At 37.8% G+C, this 23,154-nt stretch overlaps 1 protein-coding gene across 3 annotated transcripts in view; it reads left to right on the top strand.

The window, feature by feature from the left end:
- The window catches only part of kif19 (kinesin family member 19), a 44,411-nt gene that overhangs the window by 14,092 nt on the left and 7,165 nt on the right, over positions 1-23,154 (top strand). For 2 of the 3 annotated variants that reach the window (XM_053238901.1, XM_026915829.3), the window contains exons 4-11: positions 13,328-13,438; positions 13,600-13,687; positions 15,501-15,637; positions 18,733-18,858; positions 20,398-20,592; positions 21,434-21,580; positions 22,187-22,309; positions 22,516-22,672. In XM_053238901.1, the coding sequence (XP_053094876.1) occupies positions 13,328-13,438; positions 13,600-13,687; positions 15,501-15,637; positions 18,733-18,858; positions 20,398-20,592; positions 21,434-21,580; positions 22,187-22,309; positions 22,516-22,672 (1,084 nt within the window). Of the gene's footprint in view, positions 1-2,527; positions 2,988-13,327; positions 13,439-13,599; positions 13,688-15,500; positions 15,638-18,732; positions 18,859-20,397; positions 20,593-21,433; positions 21,581-22,186; positions 22,310-22,515; positions 22,673-23,154 lie in introns of those variants that run through there. The other variant, XM_034309619.2, reaches the window with a different exon arrangement.

The raw sequence follows: 23,154 nt of genomic DNA, 5'->3' as shown, positions 1-23,154 counted from the left end.
AGAATTAGGGTAAGATGCTGTGATGGCCACATGCACACCAGAGAGCTCAGAGAGCAACAACAACAGGACCACGAAAACAGTCTCTCCTGTATGAGTTACACAACAAATGTCTCCATCAACAACATGGTCCTGTGTTTAAATTAGTGACTATGTGCAAACACACTCTCCCACTGATGTCCACTGAGCTGGAGTGTATTTCTTTCTACTATCTGTACACTAATTATTGATGGCCAGGTTTGTAGATAAACAAAATATAATTTGAATGGTAAAGGAAAAAACTTTAACTGAAAAATCAAAATCTTTTTATTTTATTTAAATCAAAAAATCTTAACTAGCAGTAGGCCCTCTGTAACTGTAGTCTAATCTAGATGAAGTGCACTCTGTCATTGCAAGCTGTCCGATTGAGAGGGGCTGGTTTTCATCTTTCCATGGATTGAAAGCCTTTATTATGAGGTGTTTTTTTGGTGACACCTTGCTGTAGTTAAGATCTCCTTTCACTCTTACCCAAATCAAAACCATACATCAAACATTTGGAGGAAGATACAACAGCAGAATCGGTTTTAAAAGACTTGTTATCTCCGTGAGCAACCCAGCTTTCTGCATTCTGCTTTATATTTGTCTCACACTCCTGCAAAAAGCAAGATGAGCCCTTCCTAATAAGCTCCCAGCACACTTCACACCTTCTTAGTGATTAGGTTACTTATTATTGTCATAGGGCATGTACACGTGCACACACTTTTGTAGCTACTCATTCTCAGTACCCCCCCTCCCCCCCATAATTTCCTCATTTAGGTCTGTTGATGGGACCTTTGAGAGGTGCATTAAGTCACTGTGGCCTGGTAACACACAAAAAAAGAAAGATTATGCCAGTGTTTTCATAGCACAATGTCAAACACCATTTACAGAATAGACTTACACAACACAGCTACAGTTTTATAATAGAATTTATTATGGAAAGAATAATGAACGGGGTGATGTGGACCAAAGTTCATTATTTTCCTATAAAAGCACATCTGGAAGTGTTTTATTCCTCTTATACCGAAGCAATTTGCTAACGATGGCACTTTTTTACATTTGTTAAAGAACATATCATGCGTTTTATCCATTTATAGTTACATTTAATGTTGTGGAATGTTCACGAAACGTATTAGTTCATGTCACTTGCATTATAACAGTTTTCCCGTCTCCTCACAGAATAAACTCTCCTCAGAGAAAACGTATCTCCTAGAACGAGCATATTAATATAAACCCGTGATTTGCCTGCAGCTGCAGCTATTGTTAGAGCCATTATTTTATAGGAAAGTAATCAACACTTCTTGACCAGTCAGATTTAAGAATTCAACAAGGATATGCTGTAAAGATTTAATGTACACTAACAATGTTTTGAATGATGCCTCTGAGATATAATGATATGTGATATATAAAATGTTCTCTTTCACTTTCTTATGCATCAGTGGGTTTAGCCATGAAGTCAGTCAGTAAAGTAAACAGAGCAACATAAACAGCGTGTGAAGACATGGACACAATGCTGTTAAACTGTCTGGAGCTCTGGGAGCCAGCATGCTTGTTATGGTCTCAGTAATTGGCTATTGTACTAGATAGCTGTGCAGTGCTGACCTTTATGTCATGGCCTCACAGTCAACTCTGACCTTGCTTCCTATTTTTAATCATGTCAGCTGTAAAAATGTTAACAATGCAGTCTCCTCTAGGGATCATATGGTGCAAATCTGACGAGTTACACTTTGTATGTATGTGCTTTATAGGGATGTAACCGAATATGAATTCATTATTTGGAATGAACAGATAATGTGTCCTAAAAAGATACAAATACAGATACAAATAGGACACACACTATTACCTTTTTTCAGAAGCTTGCCCAACAAAAGGTCACACAAATGGGAGGTTCTTATTTTCATGTGGGTGAGCAGTCAGATATGAAGCTTATGGCCAAAGAAAGACTAAATTTATTATTTACTATTGTATTATTTACTATTGTTCATTCATTTATCTTGAACAATTTCCTGGCCATGGACATGGTGGTTTAAATTATGCTACTAATTTGTTTATATTTTAGGAAATAGAACAAACTATATATGTTAGAAAATATCATGAGCAGGTACAAACAAAAATAATAATTGTGTGAATGGGATTGAAAAACTTTCCTCAACTGAGGTTGAGGAACTGTCAGAGCCAGCAGTCACAGATCATCCTGAGAGTGCTTTCTGGTGTTTCCAGGGGCCTAGTAGTTGATTTAATTAAATATGAAATCAATCAATCAACCAACCAGCCAACCAAACAACCAACCAATTAACCAATCAACCAACCAACCAACCAACCAACCAATCAATCAACCAATCAACCAACCAATCAACCAACCAATCAACCAATCAACCAATCAACCAACCAACTAACCAACCAACTAACCAACCAATCACCCAACCAAACAAAACCCTTCTGGTTTAAACCACGCCCACTGGTTGAAATCCAAGTACAAATAGTTGGAGCACAAATCAAATACAGATCCAGATACTGAAAGTGTCACTTATTCAGTCTCTCCATATCTAAATGAACCAACATTAACAATTAAATACATAGCATAATCTGTGTTGCTCTGTTAACTGTGTGTTTCTTTAGCTCTACCACACATTTTTGCTTGAGTTTGTGTCAATATTGGACACTCTTTCACTGCTGGTCTCTTGGCAGATTTAGAGTTTGACAGATATAATTATCTATATAAACTGACTACCCCCACAGTTAATTTTATATGTCAGCAGGCATGTTGGGACTAGTTTAGTATTTAGAAGTTTGCCTCCCTAGACAACACAGTGCACTGACCTGTGCAGACGCAGCTAGCGAAGGTGCTTGCATTGCTAAACCTACAACTCGAGACTCCATCCACAGAATCAGCCTATCCCCAGTAACTCTAATCTAATACTCATATTAGACCAGCTGGGGTTGTTTAGCTGATGCTTTTCTGTGTGTCTGAGGTAAGTGTATGTGTATATATACAGTACGTGTATGAGATGGTGCTCTATTTGTGAATGGTACATCAATGGAGTTGGTACTGAAAAAGCTAGTTTCAGTATTTTATAATTTCAGTATAGTTTTTCAAATATTTATGAATGTCCAGATATCAAAGAAAAAAAAACATGCATGGAATTTTTTTAAACTCTTTCTTCATTGATGTATCTCTTGAAATCTGGAATATATATGGGGTATAAATTACACAAGCTGTTGCTGGTATTATGTTATACTTTGAGAGCAGTGGGTTAATAAAGAACAACCCTAGTCACAGAGAAACTTAATTCCATCTATGATCTTTCATCACCCCACTTCTCTCTTGTTACCTTTCAACTTCAGTCCTGATATTACATAAGGGCAATGTCACAACCTCAGACGACCCACTCCAGTGTGGCCAGCTTAAACCCTCATTCAGCAAGGGTAGCGTTGTGTGTAACCCCGACAGCAGACGGCTTACCTAAAGCAGTGGAGAACACAGCAGCAATGCACTGCAACTAGGCACCGTGTATCAGGTATGCAGCTCTGGAACACAGGAGGTCCTAAGAACCTCAGAAAGAGGACACGAGGTCCCTAGGGATCGTGGAATGAAGGTGCAGCGATCAGATAGCTTTCACCTTCTTCAAGCTCAGCTCTCAGCTTTGAAAGGGTTGCTCAAAGGTCATGGCCTTTTCAAGGTCCCTGAGCTTTTTTGTTTCTGTTTTGTTTGGCTCTTTTGTTTCAGGGCAGCCTGGTGCGTCAGTCATGTCTACGTCACAGTTGCAATCTGACCATGGAGCACAACAGAGCACCTGTAATCTCCCCAGTCCAGCACTGCAGAACACGTTCTGTTCCGGACAAATCCATGTTAGAAATTCTAACAAACGTTTATAATGATAACTGATGCTCTTGTTTATATAAATGCAGGGTGACTAGTGTTTTGCAATTATGTAAAAAAAAAAATTTAATTAATTAAAATAAAAAAAGAAGCACAATGTCTATAAAGAGAGCATTTCTAGGATATTACATGCCACATAAATGAACATTTATATTAGAATAAATTACACTGCAGAAATTAATATCTTAGCAAGTGAAAATATCTTGAATATGGGCAAAGTTATCTAAAAATTTTATTATTGTGATATTATTATAAAACAATTAAATATACAATTATTCAGCTGTTTTTCAATGCTTTTACTATTTCAAGCTTTATATTTTCTTATTCTATTGACTGATAATTTTGCTTCCTTCTAGAAATAATTGCTTAAAATGAGAAAAATTATCTGCCAAGAGAACGAAACTAAACAATAAGAAATTAGTAAGCAATGTCTAGAAATAGGTTTAGTAATTATGTTTGGATTATTGTAATCTTATAATAGGAAATACTAGATAAATTTGACTATATTCAAGATATTTTTACTTGCTGAAATATTTTTTGCAGTGTAGGAGCAATGCTTTTAATCTGTGGTTCGAAAGGACATAAGGAGGAATTTAATTTCTCTCCAGTGGGCTATTCCCAAAATGTGTGGCTGTGAATCTCAGTGTGGGAGCTGAACTCAGCCCCCTGATCTATTCATGTAGCTAATGCCAGTTTTAAGAGCCCAGATGCTGCCAAGTTGTCCAGATAATCGAGATAATTAATCGGATAGCCACGCAGATAGTTTTTTTGTAGTACTGAGATACATGACTTCAAAAGGATGATGCTAGACAAGTTTCATCTACATTTTGCAAAATAGCACCGTCCATTGTTATGGTCACTAACCTGTCAGAGGACATGTGTTGGAGTGCATGTGTGTTAGGGACAGAAATATATTGCTATTTTATCATACTTGTAATATACAGTATTAAAAACTCTCTGGTGAACCATGGGTTGTATCACAGTTATAGACTGGCTTGTGTTCATTTCAACCAATCATTTTTCTGGATCATGCCAATGCCACGATTTATGTAAACCCACGCTGAAAACAGTTTTATTCGATTACTTATAAGCGTAATGCAGTTTTCTGTGGTATCAGCATTGCAGAGAGCAGTACAGTGATAACAACAATATATCATGCATTAGCCAACAATATTTCATGCATACCTAATGTATGAGTATTTGCAATTATTTAAGTTTAAAGAATTGTCCCAAACCCATATCATTGCAGAATCACAGTGTTTTATCCCATTTTCACTTCTGAACTGAAGTTATAGTTTGCTTTTAAAAGCTTTTAGATATCAAAAACAAGTCTTCTTATCCTTTTTCGCAGTGTTGTTGACGTTAAGAGTGCCATCTCCTCTAACCCTTCACAAAAGCGCAGGTCGTCATCTGGTGAATTACTGCGTGTGATGTGCACACATATCAGATAGTGAATTACAGCCTCAGCATGTGTGTGTTTGTGTTTGGAATAGTGAGTTACAACCCAAGTCACTTTTAATGCATGGACTCTGCAGCCCACCCCACACAACCCCAACAACCCTACAGCCTCTCCTCCACCGCACTGATAGCAATAGGTGACTGTGAGCCTCCTCGTAGCCATGACAGCTGCCTCGTTAGGGGCAACACATTGGAAGATGGGGATGGGGTATCTGGAGGAAACACACACACACACACACACACACACACGAGCATGGATGAACATTTGTGTGCACACGCTGACAGGCTGATTGTTATCAGCAGATAGCGCAGAACAAAAAGCACAACACGTCAGCTGGTTTCGAGAGGCTTAAAGAGAAGCCTAGCTCACAGCTGTGGTATTTGTGAACAAGATGGAGACACACATCATGTCAACATGTCAACTGAAACAGCACCCATGCACAATATTTGTGTAAATGCTGTGACTGAAGGAGACGGTTTCTATTTATTTATCCATTCCTCAGTCAGTTCCATTGACACAGTGTGACCGAGAAGCTGTTTTAGTGAAGGCAGCTCTTGGCTCAGGTCATATCACTAATTTGTGGCTTGTGCTGCCTCCAGGACATTTGTTGCTGTGGGTGTTTAGTTCCACAGAGCGGTTGTATCAAATATCGTAACAGTTTTCACATCACAGTTTTACCACCACTGAAGTGCAACAGACCTGAGTGACTTCGGGTCTGTCGCACTTCAGTGGTGGTAAAACTGTGATGTGATTTGTAAAATATTTCTGAAATCTTGCTCATCTCTACAATTCTATTCACATTTACATCCATTTTTTCCTTTAATTATCTTATCAGGCTTAAAATGCTGCTACCTGCTATTGCCCAGTAAGGGCTTCAGTTTTGATTCTGCTTTCTTCCTTGTCTCAGGGAGGTTTTCAGTGCGACTGTCATTCCTGTATTACTCATTAGGGTTCAGCACTGTAAAATTTTACAGCACTTTACTGGTAACAGTTCCCAGTGCTGGGATTTAAATGCAGACCTTCTAATCTGTAACTCAAAGCCGTAACCAGTGAGCCACCACACTTAGCTCAACTGGTTTACATTGATTCAGCCACTTCTACCACTGAATTAACTTACACTGAAAGATAGCATTGAATCAGTGTAGCTGTGTTTGTTGTGGTGGCTCAATGGTTAAGGCTTTGAGTTACTGAGCAGAAGGTTGTGTGTTCAGATCCCAGCGCTGCCAGTCTGTGCTGGTTGTGTCCTTGAGCAAGACCCTTAACCTTCAGCTGAGGTGAATCCTGCATCAGTTGTAAGTTGCTTTTTTAAAAGCATCAGCCAAATGAGCAAATGTACTGGATTATGTGTTGTTTTATACTATGTAAGATATTATAGTACAAATATGTTTATAGTTTTGTGCTAGTGTCATTTGTATGGGAGGATGACAGAAATATCACATCATGATACACATCAAGACAGTTCAGTTAAATAATACTTTAATTTAATGTCTACAAAAATAAATTATTCAACACTGAAAAAGAGGAAAAATTAAAAGCTCTGTGAAAGTGTTTATCTTTTTTTTCAATCTGAAAGATTCAGTAAAAAATTTTAGCATCACTATCAGTTATTTCCAATAAGGGTTTGTAAATGTTATTATTATTATTTTTTTAAAAAGCAAGTATTTAAATATGTTATAAACAGACATCACAATATCAGCGATATTTCAGATGTGTATTGTGACATAAGTTTACGCAAATTTGATTATAGTCATATTGCCCAGCACTTGTCAGTTAGAAAATAAAATTTAATTGAATTTAACTTCACTGACAAATCATTGTAGGATTGTCCCAATATTCATGCTGTACTACATTCTTAGGGCTCTTGAAAGGCACTTTTCATAGTTAATGATTCTACCCAGAACTTTGGAAAGGGAAGCACTGTGGTGTTCAGGTTTATACAGAACCTTTAAGGGAACCCCAATTTTGATTTTGGGAGCATAAAAGATGCAACCTAGGTTTATGCTACTTTATACATACTATATATTTGTTATTTAAAAGAACTCGGGTTCTTCCGTGGGTTTCTGTTTGGAACTCTTTCTGAGAAGGAAACACTTAACTGTAGGGTTCTACATAGAAACTGGCTTAGGAGCACAACTGAGCAACCAAATGGGTTCTAGCTTCTCCTGCTTTTTAAATATTACTTTCATATATCATGAAAAACACTTAGCTTCATGTATATCTTTCATCTTAATTAAATCTTAATTAAAAAATGCATAACATTATGTGAAAATCAGATTATGGCATATATATGCATCAATACAAAATCTTCAGAAAGTGAAACACTGAAATTTAAAAACAGATTATTTTACACATTTAATAGTGGTTATGTCATTTATAATAATGAGCTCTGATCTTGTCCTCAGACTCTGGAGAGATTTTCTCTGGAGTGAACTTCTTACTCCCTGTGCACTCAGTAACACAGAGGGACGTAGTTTCATAATATTAATGTAAGGCTTGTTTTTCTCTGTGCTTCTGCGTGCACATTTCCCGTAATCCTGCTCTGTTTTCTCATAATCATGTATGTCTAATTTTGTGTATGTATACATGCTCACATGCACAGGAGGTGTGATCACTCTTGAACGTCTTTCAACCATGGAGCCATTTAACTTAAAAAAAAAAATTCCACAGGCCCCTCAGGACGGATTTATTTGATGAACACAACCCAACTATTGAGGTATTGTGCACATTATTTAAATGCGACAGAATAATTTTGGCTATTTATTGCAGCTTGTATTCCTGAATCATCCCCACACAGAACACATCTTCATGCAAAATGTCATTAGCTTTATGTTGAGATTAATTATAGGCCTACTAGTTTTGGGCATATTAAGGTTGGGATTACATGCAGTCAATTCAAGTGACAGTCAAATAAGCTAATAACTAAATACTCAATATAAAATATAGCTTGATGATGTGTAGCTTATGATGTACATCACCTTTTACATAACTATTAAATAAACAACAAATTCTGGGCCTCCTGTTTTTGATTCTCAGACCCCACTTTGAGATCTATATCAGGTATTGAAACCATGCCACTAACTGTCCCTGCTGTGCTGGAAATGCCAACCTGATAGTGTAGCTTGTCTTGGCAGCCTCTCGAGCAGGAGTTACATCCCCCTACACACACCTCCTTTATAAGGGATAGATATTTTAATCAGCTGGACAGCATCCAGAACTGTCCTCCTTTCCCCACTCAATCCTCCTATGCCTCTTAATTGGTAACTTGATCATCCCTGAGGACTTGTATTGTCACCCCGACCACTGTGCTTTTATTTGTGCTAATTTAAATAATACCATATCACTAATTGATTTCATGTAATCTGCAGCCTGTTGTGTTGAACTTGGCGTATTGCTGCTGCATGTTAATAATTTATGATCTAGCACTCTTGGCTTGATTCATGTATGGCCCGGGGGGTGCGTGTTGAAACCCTAGCAACAAATTTGAGCATATGACACGCGTGGGCTTGACTTCAGCTTGGCTGAAAATGTTTTTATGGGTTGTTGGTTTGTGTACAGTGTCGTCATGCCTCAGAGGTCTTGTCATACTTCAGTTCCCATCTCATTTTGCAGCTTTATGAAAACATGAATTAATCAGAAGAGCAGTTGTGCTGTCTAATACAGTGAACATTCTCTCATTCCAGTACAGACAGAAAACAGAGATTTCTATCTTTCTGTGTGGATCCCTATCTAGAAGAGTCTCCACAGATTTCTATCTGTTTTTCTTCCTTTCTCTAGGCTAGCCCCGATCTCTTTTTCTCTTCAGGCTAGCCTTCTCTTCAGGCTAGCCCTGACCAGCACTTCTCTTCAGTTAGAATTGAATGAATGTCATGCACATAATTAATAAATAATGTAGAAATATAATGTTGCCCTGGATAAGATTGCTGCTTACATTACAGTTACATGTCCCGAGTTGGCTGGAAATAAATAAATAAATAAATAAATAACTTTGTTTCCATCATTTCACTTGAATGATAGTTTATGAATTTGGAGATTCAGAAAAAAAAACAGTTTATACAATGTTTATAACAAAAGCTATAATGATCCACTTTTACAAATATATACCATATGGCCAAAGGTTTGTGGACACATGTCCATAATAATAACCTCCACTCTTCTGGGGAGGCTTTCCACTATATTTTGGAACATGGCTATGGGGATTTGCCCATTCAGCCACAAGAACATTAGTGAGGTCAGGCCCTGATGTCAGGCGGGAAGGTCTGGTGCACAGTCGGCGCTCCAGTTCATCCTAAACGGGTTGAGGTCAGGGTTCTGTGCAGGACACTCGAGTTCTTCCACTCCAACTTTGGCAAACCATGTCTTCATGGAGCTCGCTTTGTGCACAGGGGCATTGTAATGCTGGAACGTGTTTGAGCCTCTTAGTTCCAGTGAAGGGAAATCGTAATGCTACAGCATGCAAAGACATTCCATACACTGGTGTGCTTCCAGATTTGTGGCAACAGTTTGGGGAAGAACCACACATGGGTGTGATGGTCAGGTGTCCATATAGTGTAATAATTGTTATATAATTGTTATAATGCTTGTATTCAGTGTAAGTTTTGACAGAGTTAAAGAAGAAGCATAATATTATAATATTCTTAGTGTTACTGTTACTTAGTGATAACTAATTGTTGTTCTATGTAATTTGTTACTATTTATAATTAATAATAAAATACATCATTCATAAGCATGTCAGTCCATTTACATGGAGTGTGTTTATTTACATCCTTTTTCTAGATCTAGTAACACAGGGTTATTTTGCCAAAAGGCTAAGGAAACTATAAATACTTTTTAGTATTTACACTAAAAGTAGAATTTTAAATATTCCAATGTGGATTCATCATAGACTTTTTGCATTCAGTTACATAACCATTGTGGAAATTCCACAGCCTGAGTGTAGAGTGATGTCCCTTATGGGAAATATTTAATAAAAAATAAGCTCCAGTAATCAATTAAGCTAATCAGAAACGCTGTAATGTAGAGTTGGGTGGAGAACTTAACACAATGAGCGGTGCCAAAGGACCCACTGTGCAGCTGTCTCAGTGTGCGTTTGTGTGTGAGGGTGCTGGGTTACTTAACAGACACACGCACCATATGGCCAAGAGCAGGACAGTGATCCTTAATGAACCTTAATGTTAGATCCGCACGCAAACACATACATTAATCGTGTGCTGCTGTCGTCACTGACATACACACCAAAACTTTTTTGACTTATAGGACACGAAGCTATGCAGAGACAAAAAATATACATTATAAACAGTGACTTCGGAGGTCAGGTCCATACATGGCTAAAGGAAAGTTCTACTCCGAAACACATAAAATATGTTTATATTAATATTCTGTATTTGTGAAGTGCTTAGTGATTCTGGTGCTAATTTGTTGGTTTGTAGTGTATTTTTCCTTATCCTTGTGAGCAGTTAGCAGTTGTCTGTGTCTCTGACGTAACACTGCTAGTGCAGTTATAATTATGTTTGATAGGAGAAAAAATTTCAGCTTTTGTTGTTAAAAACAAAAGAGTATGAGTTTCTTTTCTCACTCTCCAATTTCCTGCAACGTTTAGTATCATATTAATGAGAAATACAATGTAGAAGTAAAAGAGACTGCAAACATTAGACCTAAAGTTCCAGAATGCTATGCAGATGTACAATGCAGCTCGGCTAGTTAGTGATGTATGAGACGACAAGCACAATGGTGTTGTTGAAGTATGGCGATATTAGCATGAATGATGAAGCTTTGGAACCTGATCTGTTTGAGCAGAGTGTAGGGATGAGGAGGTGAGGGGGATGGACAGACTAAAGGACTAAAGCGCTGCTGCATTGTTCTCTAGGGAGAGGTGAAACAGGGCTTAATCACTGGCATCATTATCAGCAGGTATTTGATTGGCATTGTGGGTAATGTAGGAAACCGATTTTCACCAAAGTGAAAATAGTCCAACATATCGATCAAGGAAGTTTTAAAACTAGAAGAGTCAACTCAGAAGCAAATATTGGATGCCTCTGAAGATCACATGTTAATTAGACTAATATGCAAGCCAACTCATAAAAATTAAAGGAAAAAATGGTGAACTTGATACGTTTGTTGTTGGTGAAAATTGTTGTGTACTGGTCAGACGTAATACTGCTCAAACAATACAATTCAAGTTTAAATAAATCTATTACGGAGAGCTTTATTTTCTACAAAAACTGCAAACAGGACTCAAAAGTTATCAAAACAAAAGTTGCCAGTTTCACTAACTCAAAAAGAATTAGTGAAGATAATTGATATGTTAGATTTAGTGTAACTTTTGGATATATTTTAATTTTTTTTCACTTAATTCAACAGGGTGAAATCCTCTCCTCATTTCACGTTTCCGTTTTCAGTTTTCATCCCCTTTTTATAGGCTTGAGTTTGCCTTGTTTGATGTTTTAATTGTGCTCTTTTAAAAGTCAGATCTCCCATCGTGCATTTCAAACAATAGGCTTCAAAGCAGCAGTGTGTGTATCTGAGGGCTCATCAAACGATTGGGGGGGCTGAGTGTTGACCAGTCACAGGCAGCTGCAGCCCGAGCAGTGGGCTTCACAGCACTCCAGCATGAGTAGAGCTCTTGACACAACAAGGTTTCAGCTTCATGGCCCTGTTCCCTCCAACAGCATAATTTCCAGAAAATAATCTGCAGAAAAGAGGCCAGAATGAGTACACAGCAAGCTTATGAAACTCATCATCAACTCAGCAAAAGTAATATTTACCACTGGTTAACAATGACATACTCTCCAGCTGCATTAAAGAGACACTTCCAGATCTGATGATGAGGTCAGAATGTTACAGAAGGACATATTATTCTCTATTACAAAATAACTAGCTCCTTATTGTTGCCTGGTGTTACGTCTGCTTTGAGTAATGTTTTATTCAACTCCAGGATAAAATGCGTTAGTCTAAGTGAATATGATTGTAAGCATAATCAGAAAAGTGTGTCCTGTTAATAGGCCTGCGAGCATTTATATCTGCAAGAAGTGTTTATTTCTGCAACCAATGGCTTTTACATAATGACTCAGAGTGCCGATGTTATTGAACTAAAAGAGGTCATGAATTATTTCTGCATTGTGAGGTTTGTGCTTTTTCTTCTGGTGTTCACCAGGACTGTCAGAACAAATTTTGCTATGCCATTACTATTCAAATAAAAAAGAACACTATATATAATTAAAAAAATCATGTTTTTAAGATCCTGTATTCTACACTATTCTACACTAGTCTATTAAGCATGTATTTTCGAAAAATGATTCTTGTATCACTTGATGCCAGAATCCTGAATCACATTTTTTAAAAATTATTTTGAGACCTTGTAATTAGAAAGCTCTATCAGAAAATTCAGTGATTTTAAAATATTGAGCTATTAATATAATTTTAAATCAGATACAACTTTTCAATTTTATATTATTTTATATATTGTTTTTATATCTATACTATTAACTCATTTTCACCATTTACATCAGATATAATGTACTATTCAGGTTCTTGAGTGTCATCATGAAAAAGAAAAGGGAAGCCATTTTGGATTTGCATCAACTTAAGTTAAAGATCGTGGATTTGTACTTAAATTATCAGAGAAAAGGAAACCTTACTGTGGGTGAAGAAAATAAAAATGAATCTGAAACTTGTAATTTTATAATAATATCAAGTTTAAGAATGGATTTTATTTACTTAAGACAATGAAACAGCTTTCACATTCTATGGTTTATGTGATATGAACACACAGTGTAGAGCTACTTCATATAGTCCACTCTGTAGACAGTTTTAGGGTTGTTATTATTAAGTTGCATTTGGATATGATATCTTTATGTAATTGGATTTGACGGCTTTGGTGCCTGCTGTCCAGTCCTTTTAATTTTCCTCACTGTCAGTTAGTGAGAGTGAAAATAATCCCTCCCTCTCTCTCTGTTTCTTCTGTCTCCTTCTCTCAGATGGTAGTGCTGATGGACCCTCTGGAGGATCCGGACGACATCCTGCGAGCCCATCGTTCCAGGGAGAAGACGTATATGTTTGACGTGGCCTTTGACTACACAGCCACACAGGTAGTCCTCAATTTGAGCATGTGAAGTCCATGTGACCATGAGTTGCATGGCATATATTGTGTAAAATCAAGCATATCTTAATATTTCCTGAATTGTGACATTGTATGAATGGTATAAGAGCTGATTATAAAGACAGAAACCTCTCTGTGCGTTGTGAACAGGAGGAGGTATACAGGGCCACTACAAAAGGGTTAATCGAGGGCCTTATCTCAGGATACAATGCCACTGTGTTTGCCTATGGACCCACAGGTTAGTGTGTCATCCTTTACTCTGTACGAGGAAATGAGTGTGTGCATATGTCTTTCTAAAGGGAAACTAATGTTTTCTGGTTATTAAGCCAAGGAGACATCCAGTTTCTAAGAACACAAGAGCTTCTAAGAATTCACAAGCCTTAAGACATTAATTGGCTTGTTTGGTTTGTTTGGTCTCCGTGGTGAAAGCTGTCTTTGCTTTATAAAGTTTCTGTGTAGTCTTATACTAGCCACTTGAGCTGCACACAAGGCATATCTGTCTGTCATGTACCCGTGTTTTAGTTTATTTTTGTGATTTTTTGAGCCGTCTGCTGCTTATGAGGCGATCTGCAACTGCGTTTTAAACATTATCAAGCCTTCTCCTTCAACTTTGTTGAAACTACATATGCCTCGGGTTGAATTTATGGGAAAGGGCTAAGAAGATCCGTGACAGCTGGGGCTGGAGCTAATTTCTGGGCAAGAAAAATGTAAACACAAGCCTGAAACAATAAAAGTAACAAGAGTCATTGCATGGCAATATTGTAAATCACTGTTATTTGGGGAATATATTTGAAATTAGATAATTAGTATAAGTCTAGAAACAAATTGTACTTTTAAACACCAAACAGACTGCCAACTTGAAAAATGTAAGTTAAAAATTAACCTTGCGTTTTAAACAACTTATCATCAAAAAAGGCCAGCATTATGAACGAAAAACAAAACCTGCAACACAAATTAAACCCACAAGACATTTGCATCTGCCATTTTCACTGTGGTGGGAGTTAGAAGACCTGACTCAGCTTTCTGATTGGCTAACAAAAAATGCCCAAATTCTGCAGAGATTCAGGACATAATATTAGAACTTGATATGCTTAAGGCTTAAACATACATAAGCGAATTTTAGTTATACGCTCAGTTTTGTCTCATAATAATTGAAACTGAAAGCACTACTCAGTAGCTACCCTGCTAAATCCATTGTTTACGCTGGGTGTGATTAGCTGAATCTTATTATGGAAGAGGCTTTCCATTTATTCCCATGTTTACTCTCTATTTTAACTACTGACCGTCTCTAAAGCCAGGGTAAGGTCTTTACCTGTCTGAGAGCTGCCTATAAAAAGCTCAGTATACATAAAACCTGGATATGAACAACAGGAAAGGACCTTTGGACACACTGTGCTAGTTCCATAAACAGATGTTCTCTCTAATTAAATGATATAGAAATAGTTGGTGTAAACTACAATTCTAATACCGGAGTATGCTACATGGCCAAATGTTTGTGGACAACTGACTACCACATCCATATATGCTTTTTGAGCATCCCATTCCAGATTTAGTCCCCCTGTTTTCTGTTATAATAAGCTCCACTCTTCTGGGAAGGCTTTCCACTAGATTTTGGAGCGTGGCTGTGGGGATTTGCTCATTCAGTCACAAGATCATTAGTGATGTCAGGCAGTGATGTCAGGTGAGGAGGACTGGGGTGCAGTCAGCATTCAAGTTCATCCTAAAGGTGTTCTGTAGGTGTGAGGTCAGGGCTCTGTGCAGGACCACTTGGAGTTTGCTTTGTGCACAGGGGCATTGTCATACTGGAACATGTTTGGGCCTCTTAGTTCCAGTGAAGGGAAATTGTAATGCTACATCATTCAAAGACATTCTATACAATTGTGTGCTTCCAACTTTGTGCAATAGTTTGGGGAAGAACCACACATGGGTGTGATGGTCAGCTGTCCACATACTTTTGGCCATATAGTGTATGTCTTTACATCGGTATATATTTCTGAGTAATTTTGGTTGTGTGTATTTGTGTATGTGTGTGTGTGTATGTACATACTTAGGTTGTGGGAAGACTTACACTATGTTGGGCACGGATAAGGAGCCTGGCATCTATGTCCGCACTCTTAACGACCTGTTCAAAGCTATTGAAGAGACCAGTGATGACATGCAGTACAGCGTCTCCATGTCTTACTTGGAGGTAAGATTACAGTTATGAGCATTCTCCTAAACGCATAACCCACTGTCCCTGTAAATTCAAAAGGAAGTACAAAATATAAGATATTCAACTGTGGCCATTATAGCCATGATAATATTTAACACATTTTCTGGAATTCATTAGCATTGATAAAAAAAATCATACTGTATAAAAGGTACTTGTTTAACACTAACAACCAATTATTCCAGTTAGCCTTCAGTGCAGTGACTAACATTATGGTGCTTTGATAAGGAGCCATTCAGAGGCAATATCCCACTGTGATAATCTATTGTTTACCATAAGTGTCTGATCCTTTAAACATATTGAAATAGGATATGAGCTGGACGAAGTGTACGACCTTCAGTCTGACAGATCAAAACACCATTACGTAAGGAATAAGACGTGACAGGACCTGCTTATTGGAAAATAATCAACAATGGGGAGGTGTGATCCAGCTCGGCACAAACCAGAGTTACTGGTACCACCCCGAAGATGATTATTTTCCAGTAACAGCACTTCCCGAAATAGTTATACCACAGCAACTTATCAACAACTGCAAATTATAATTAATGAGTGACACATCATACTTCTTAACCATTTATGGTTAATAGAGATAATGTTGTGGAACATAACAGTTATAAACAGTCGTTCCCTCACCAAGCTCTCTTATTTTTCTCTTATAGGAAAAAAATGCAGCATGTCGTGTTACTGAGAACCCAGAAGGTGTAAACTCCTCTGTCCTAAAGACTTGTCCATAATAAAGTTCTAGTTCTAAACATTCCTAGCGCATACTATCTATATTATACAAGTGCCTGAGAACTAAAAAAACAACACTCTTAAAAATCTCTTTCTTTCAAGAGAAATGTCTGTACTGTAAGAGTTATAGCACACTGTCATTATGTGTCAAATGTGAAAGAAAAGCCTTGAAAGGAAAGCGACTGAGAGCTTTATTCAGCCAACAAGAGCCTGGCAGCAAAGAGAAAGAAAGGAAGGGAACATAATTGATTGATCTTTATTAAAAAGCCCCCTTCCAAGAATTTGAATGGACCAGCTGTCAGGTTATGTACAAGGGCACAATCACACACAGGTTGGTCATGTAAAGGTTACAGAGCAGCATGGTAATAACGCAGATATGCAGGACATTGGGTGAAAAATGTTACTCTGAACACCAGCTGCGCTACCCGTCTGAATGCAGTGATGATAAATCAGAATTGATCATTGAGCCTCGGCCACATGGAGGGCCGTAACGGTTGCTGGTTGATCTCTGGCCCTGGTGGAGCCGCTCTGCTGTCTCTGAGGAGGAGAATATTTGTCTCCACTCACACACACAAAGAAGTTAAAGGCTAGTTTATGACTGCGATTTGGAAAGGACCCATCTGGTGCCGTTCTCTGTCTCATCAGCTTCCAACAAACACGCGCGTACACACACACACACATACACACACACACACACACACACACACGTACGTTATTGTGGCATTCTAGGACGTTATCTATATGTAACATATATTTTTTATCTGTCTAACTACTTATATGTAATAAGAATGTTCTACACCTAATTCTAAGTCTAACCCTAACCTTAACTTCAGTAAACACAAAGAAATGTTTTTACCCACTCAGTTTTCAAAAAAGAAGGACATGGCCTTTGTAAACAGCACTTTATGCTGTTTGGACTCTCTTGCTGGTCCTGACTAGGTAGGTTGCCCCTGTTTGAATGTATATTTTCTTTTATAACAGATAAAATATTTATATCAGATATTTTAAAGGGGTTTATGAAACTACATACTCATACACCAGCTCATTCTTTACCATTATGGCACTGAGATCCCGCATTGAGATCTCATTGCTTCAGTGTAGATAATAACAGCATAATATGGACAAAAAATGTGATAACGTTGTTGGATGTCACGATGGTGACATGAGAAATGTTCAGTAAAATACAGAACATGGAAATGTAATATTTTGACTCTTTTTGGTATAATGGACAAAATAATTTTTAGTTTATGTTTATTGTCAGTAAATAATGGCCATAATTAATTACTGTTGTGCGCAGTGCAACATAATGAATAGCTAGATACTTGTAGCTTCTATAAAAATAATACTTACATAAAAATAATAAATAGTTAAATAATAACCACTAGTTGCACAACTGACAGGCTTTCATATTGTAAATCCATTTACTGTTACAAATATTAAGCCTAGAACTCACCCTTGACCTTGTTCAATTCATACAGGAATATGTATTTTTGCATAAAATCTTTTAATCAAGCTCAGTGAGAGGGCTTCAGATTCCCTAAATGCAGTATGCACTCTTTATACTGTAAGGTTTAACATAATAGCATTGCACACCCTATTTAGTGTATTATAAGCACAAGACTTGGATATTCATCTTGTTTAAAACGTATGATATGCATCTGTGTGTTCACATTTCTCATTTCACTGAGACAGATTATAGTGCATTTATGGTCTCTAGGGATGAATAGGCATGTTAATATATGTGTGCTTTCACACTCATTTCTTCTTCTTTTTATACCACAGGGAACTAAATAACTAAATGTCATGCACGTCTCTCTCCCGCTCAGCCCTACTTTCTTTCCTCCATTTATTTTGGGTTTGTGTGTGTGCATCTAATCACTTCCTTCCATTTCAGGGGGGCTTTTATATACTTCATCCTCACCCTGAAATAATCACCTCCTTAGGAGACATGAAAGCGTCCTCACTAATATGGAGAAAATGTTCCATTTGGTGCTGCTAAAATTACAGCTTTTGAAGTGACCGCAGTCGCTCGGGATGTGTTTATGCGCTGTACCTGGTTGAGTGAACCTCTGTAAGGTTTTTACAGTGTTGTGTAATGTTCTTTTCAGGTCCAGGTCGTGAGGACACACGGAAAGACATGCTTTATTTAGAAAGTGGAGAAATGGATTTTATATAAATATAGCACTAATGAATTAATTTACTATAATAATATATAATATTATTATTATAGTATATTAATATAATATTTTATCATATACTATTTTGAATGTAGATCTGCATGGATGAATATAATGATTTTTGATGCTTGGACACTGAAATAGAACACACTGTTTTCTCTACAGGTCTATAATGAGATGATCCGGGACCTGCTTAATCCATCCTCTGGCTTTCTGGACCTGAGGGAGGACTCAAAGGGGGACATCCAGGTAGCCGGCATCACAGAGGTCTCCACTGTTAATGCCCGTGAGGTCAGTCACACGCATCATCATCATCGTCATCATCATCATCAAGTGGAAATGATTATCTGAACTATTTCATTTATGCTTTTCTTAAAATTGCCTGTGATAGCCTTGAGGGCCAGAATTAATTGATGTCCAAAATATATGTCAGTATCTACATGGGAAAAGTTTTCTTTATCCAGAACTGTGTTACATAGGTGCCTAATAGATGCTTGATATTGTAGACAGCTTATTCTCGCTATTGAAATGACCTGTGTGCCGTGTGTGCCTTTGAGGCTGTCGGGTTTCAGAGGTGTAGAAGTGTCACAGAAGAGGTTTCTCAATGGCGTCTAGTCCACCTCATTTAAATAAACAATTTGCCTTTAAACTATGAATAGTCATAGTAATGATCAGGTTAATTTGGAGGCTTTGCTAATTTGTCTGAATTTCCACCCACATTAGTTTATCACAGTAATATAAAAGAGATCTTAATAGTAATGTTAAACAAAATAAAAAACACTCAACTTGTCGAAAAGTGAACTTGTCATACCATCAAGATTTCTAGTATGCATACACTGTTTGCATGATACTGTTTTATACACTCAATCTACAACTCTCTATTAAAGTCCATTTTAGTTTAATTTCAGTTTATTTCAGTATTAACTCTTCACTATGTGAAGTCAGTATTGTATATGAGACAAATGAGATGACAAAATTTATCATTGTTTTATGTGTGTGCATGGGTATGTCTGTAATATGTAGCAATAATATATAGCAGTTACACAAGCAAATGGTGTATATACAAATTATTCACATACTGCGTAATTCAATATCATATATGATTTATTTTCTGTTCTTGAATAAGCTGTGTATTAGCTTTAGATAAATTATTAAAAAAAAGTCTTGTGTAATGTATTGTGAATAAAGGCAGGACACAAGTGTGAAAACTTCCATGAATCATTGTCAGAGATCCAAGCAGGGGTCGGAGCACAGGCAATAAATTAGAATGATCCATAATCATAAAACGGGGAAAACAGTTGAGGATCAAAAACAGGAAACATTACACACAAAACTGAAACTAGAAATCAAGACTTGGAACTCACGCTAGAAACATGATAAGACTTCACAATGAGAAAAAGAAACACTCACTCACTTTCAGTTGGTTTGCCCTGGTCAGGCTTGCGGTGGATCCGTAGTCTATCCCAGGAATACGTCCTGGATGGGATTTCAGTCCATTGTAGGGAACCGTGCACACACACACATTCACACCTAGGGGCAATTTAACTTAGCTAGTGAGCCAGTGAGTAACTTAACGGAGACAGTACTAGAACAGAAACAAAGGCACATGAAAATGTAAACAAAGGCACATGACATGAAAGCAATGAATTTTAATCACATCTTGGGAGTGGACTTAGACTTTTTAATGCTGCTAAGTTCTTAATTGCGCAAACAAATCACCTCATCACTTGCATAAAGTGATAATATTAGCAAAACTGTCAATTTTAATAATAAGTGAATGCTAAATGATCTAAAAGTCTCTCTATGTCTTTGTGGTTTTCTGTTTATTAGATCATGGAGTTGTTGATGAAGGGGAATAAGCAGCGGACTCAGGAGCCCACGGCGGCCAATCAGACGTCCTCACGCTCTCATGCCGTACTCCAGGTGGCCGTGCGGCAGCAGAGTCGCTGCAGAGATGTCCTGCAGGAGGTTCGCTTCGCCCGGCTCTTTATGATTGACCTTGCTGGCTCTGAACGTGCTGCACAGGTACAGCACAAACCTGTTATTGTGCGCTTGTCTGAGTATGTGTGTGTAATTGTGGTAAAGGATATAATGTCATGCAAACCAAAGCAATTGCGCCTAATACATTTTAATAGCCATGTTATGCTGTTTGTTGCACCTGCCTTTGTTTTTAATAAACTGGTTTAAATTGTAATAGCTAATGGGAAAAGAATGCACTTTCAAAGGGGAATTAGGTACTAAACATTTTCTCATTAGAAAATAAATTAATTGTGTGAAACGTTCTCTAAAAAAAGAATATATTATTGGCTCCAAGCAATCATCTACCAATCATGCTTATGTTAGAAGCTTCAAAGTAGGGTGCTGTGATTCAGCTGCATGTCAGAGCTGCTTATTAAGTAGGCTTTTTTCCCATTTGAGAGAAAAAAAAGCATGGCAGCATGTTTTTGAAAGGAGGATATGTGTCTACCATGGAAACAGCTATAAGTGTTAACCAATCTGAGACTTTTGGTGGAAATGGATGTAGGGCCCTGCAAGCCGTTTGCCCAGAGGCATGTGTCTGGTCATAGAATGATCTTTCATATCTTTGAGATCTTGTATATGTTTGTCAGTGAGAGATCAACCTCAAAACAGAGGAATAGATGAGAGAACTGTGTATAGAAAAAAAAGATATAAGAAGAAGTTTAGTGACCCGTTTGGCTTTTATGTGTTTGTGACAGTAGATTGGCTGGCATTGGATCCTGTTCAATTCCAGCAGTGAACATCCCATACTATTAATTTGTTAGACTATAGACCTTGAAATAATATATATTGTAAATATATTGTAATTATATACTTTGTAATAATCTCTTTCTTGTCCCCCTTTTAGACACAGAACAGGGGACAGAGGCTGAAGGAAGGAGCTCACATAAACAGGTCTCTTTTGGCACTGGGAAACTGTATCAATGCTCTGAGTGAGAAAAATGGCAACAAATACATCAACTACAGAGACAGCAAGCTGACACGACTGCTTAAGGTTAAGACATGAAGCTCTCACTGTCTTTCTATCCCTACAGACAAATAAGAAATTAAAGGAAGAACCAACATATAGTTTCTTAGTAAGGTGTTGGACCACCATGAGCCACTAGAACAGATTGTACTGTGCTGGAGGGATGCAACAAAATTCTTCCCTCAGTTAGTGTTTTGATGAAGGTGGTGTAGAGAGCTATCCAACACGTTGGGCTAAAATCAGTTGGTTTGAGATTTGTTGAGTGTGGTGAGGCCAAAGTATATGATTTTCATCCTCGTCAAAACGTTCATGCCCTGTGGATGGAGTTGTGACATCCTGGAAGAGACCACTCCCAACAGGATAGAAATGCTTCATCCTGGGAATAACTTTGAATTGATTAGTGGTGACATCTTACTCTAAGGAGACAAGCGGACCCAAATTAGGCCAGAAACATTCCCCCACACCATAAAAGGGCCACTCCTTTGATTCATCACCCATCAATAGTGGTCTAGCTAGCCTGTCTGCTACTCTCTTTCTCTTTTTCTACATGTCTTTACTTAATATATTTTGTGTCATTTTATATTTTGTAGCTATACAGTGGAAATGAACTTTTCTCTTGTGTCTGACTGACAGGACTCTCTTGGTGGGAACAGTCGGACAGTAATGATAGCTCATATAAGCCCTGCTTCATCCGCCTTTGAAGAGTCCCGTAACACTTTGACTTACGCTGATCGTGCCAAAAGCATCCGCACACGGGTGAGGTCACACACCTGCACACACGCCCCCCACACACACACATGCACACATGGAAACACAACTATATAGCATGTGAGTGGAGGTTGAGTCAATGAACTAGTGTTTACATTAAAATAGAAAAACGTAGCTGGAGACACATTTATGATGAGATCATTTAATGCATTAATCTCTCTCTCCTCTCTCTCTCTCTCTCTCTCTCTCTGTAGGTGAAGAGAAATTTGTTGAATGTGTCCTACCACATTGCCCAGTACACCAGCATCATCGCAGACCTGCGCAGTGAGATACAGAGACTGAAGAAGAAGATCGCTGAACAGTCTGGTTGTCAGAGCAATGCTGACAGAACAGACATACGGCACGTGCAGGGTACATCACTTCTTCCTACATTTGGGAATGGTTTATTTTACAGAGCCATTTGACCCCTCATTGCACTACAGCAGTGCCGCTGAAATTATTTAAGAGGCCAAAGTTTCATGCCATGAATAGTCTGGTCAGGAATGAGCTCATATGCTGCATTCACACGAACAAGTAACAAGTCCCTGATATAGTTTCTTGCTCCTCGCAGCTGTAAACGACTGCCACCATGGAACTGAACCGAATAGAATTGGAACAATGGGCAATCAGTTGTTGCATTGTGGCTTGTACAGAGAACTCACAGTCATATGTGAATTTGATTATTGGGCTTAATGGCCTTCATTTATTTACTGTATTGTTCCAGTGCTGTTTTAATAAAAAAAAAAAAGCTGTAACATTTGACAGAATTGCTAAAATTGATCACAGAGCTTCTTATTACTCTTACTTCTACACACCTGAGTACTTTATAGGTTGTTTACACCTGGTTACATACT

Source organism: Pangasianodon hypophthalmus, chromosome 12 (assembly GCF_027358585.1).
Source record: "Pangasianodon hypophthalmus isolate fPanHyp1 chromosome 12, fPanHyp1.pri, whole genome shotgun sequence".
Taxonomy (NCBI): Eukaryota; Metazoa; Chordata; class Actinopteri; order Siluriformes; family Pangasiidae; genus Pangasianodon; species Pangasianodon hypophthalmus.
Note: the sequence above shows the minus strand (reverse complement) of the source record. Positions and strands in the feature narration are given on the sequence as shown.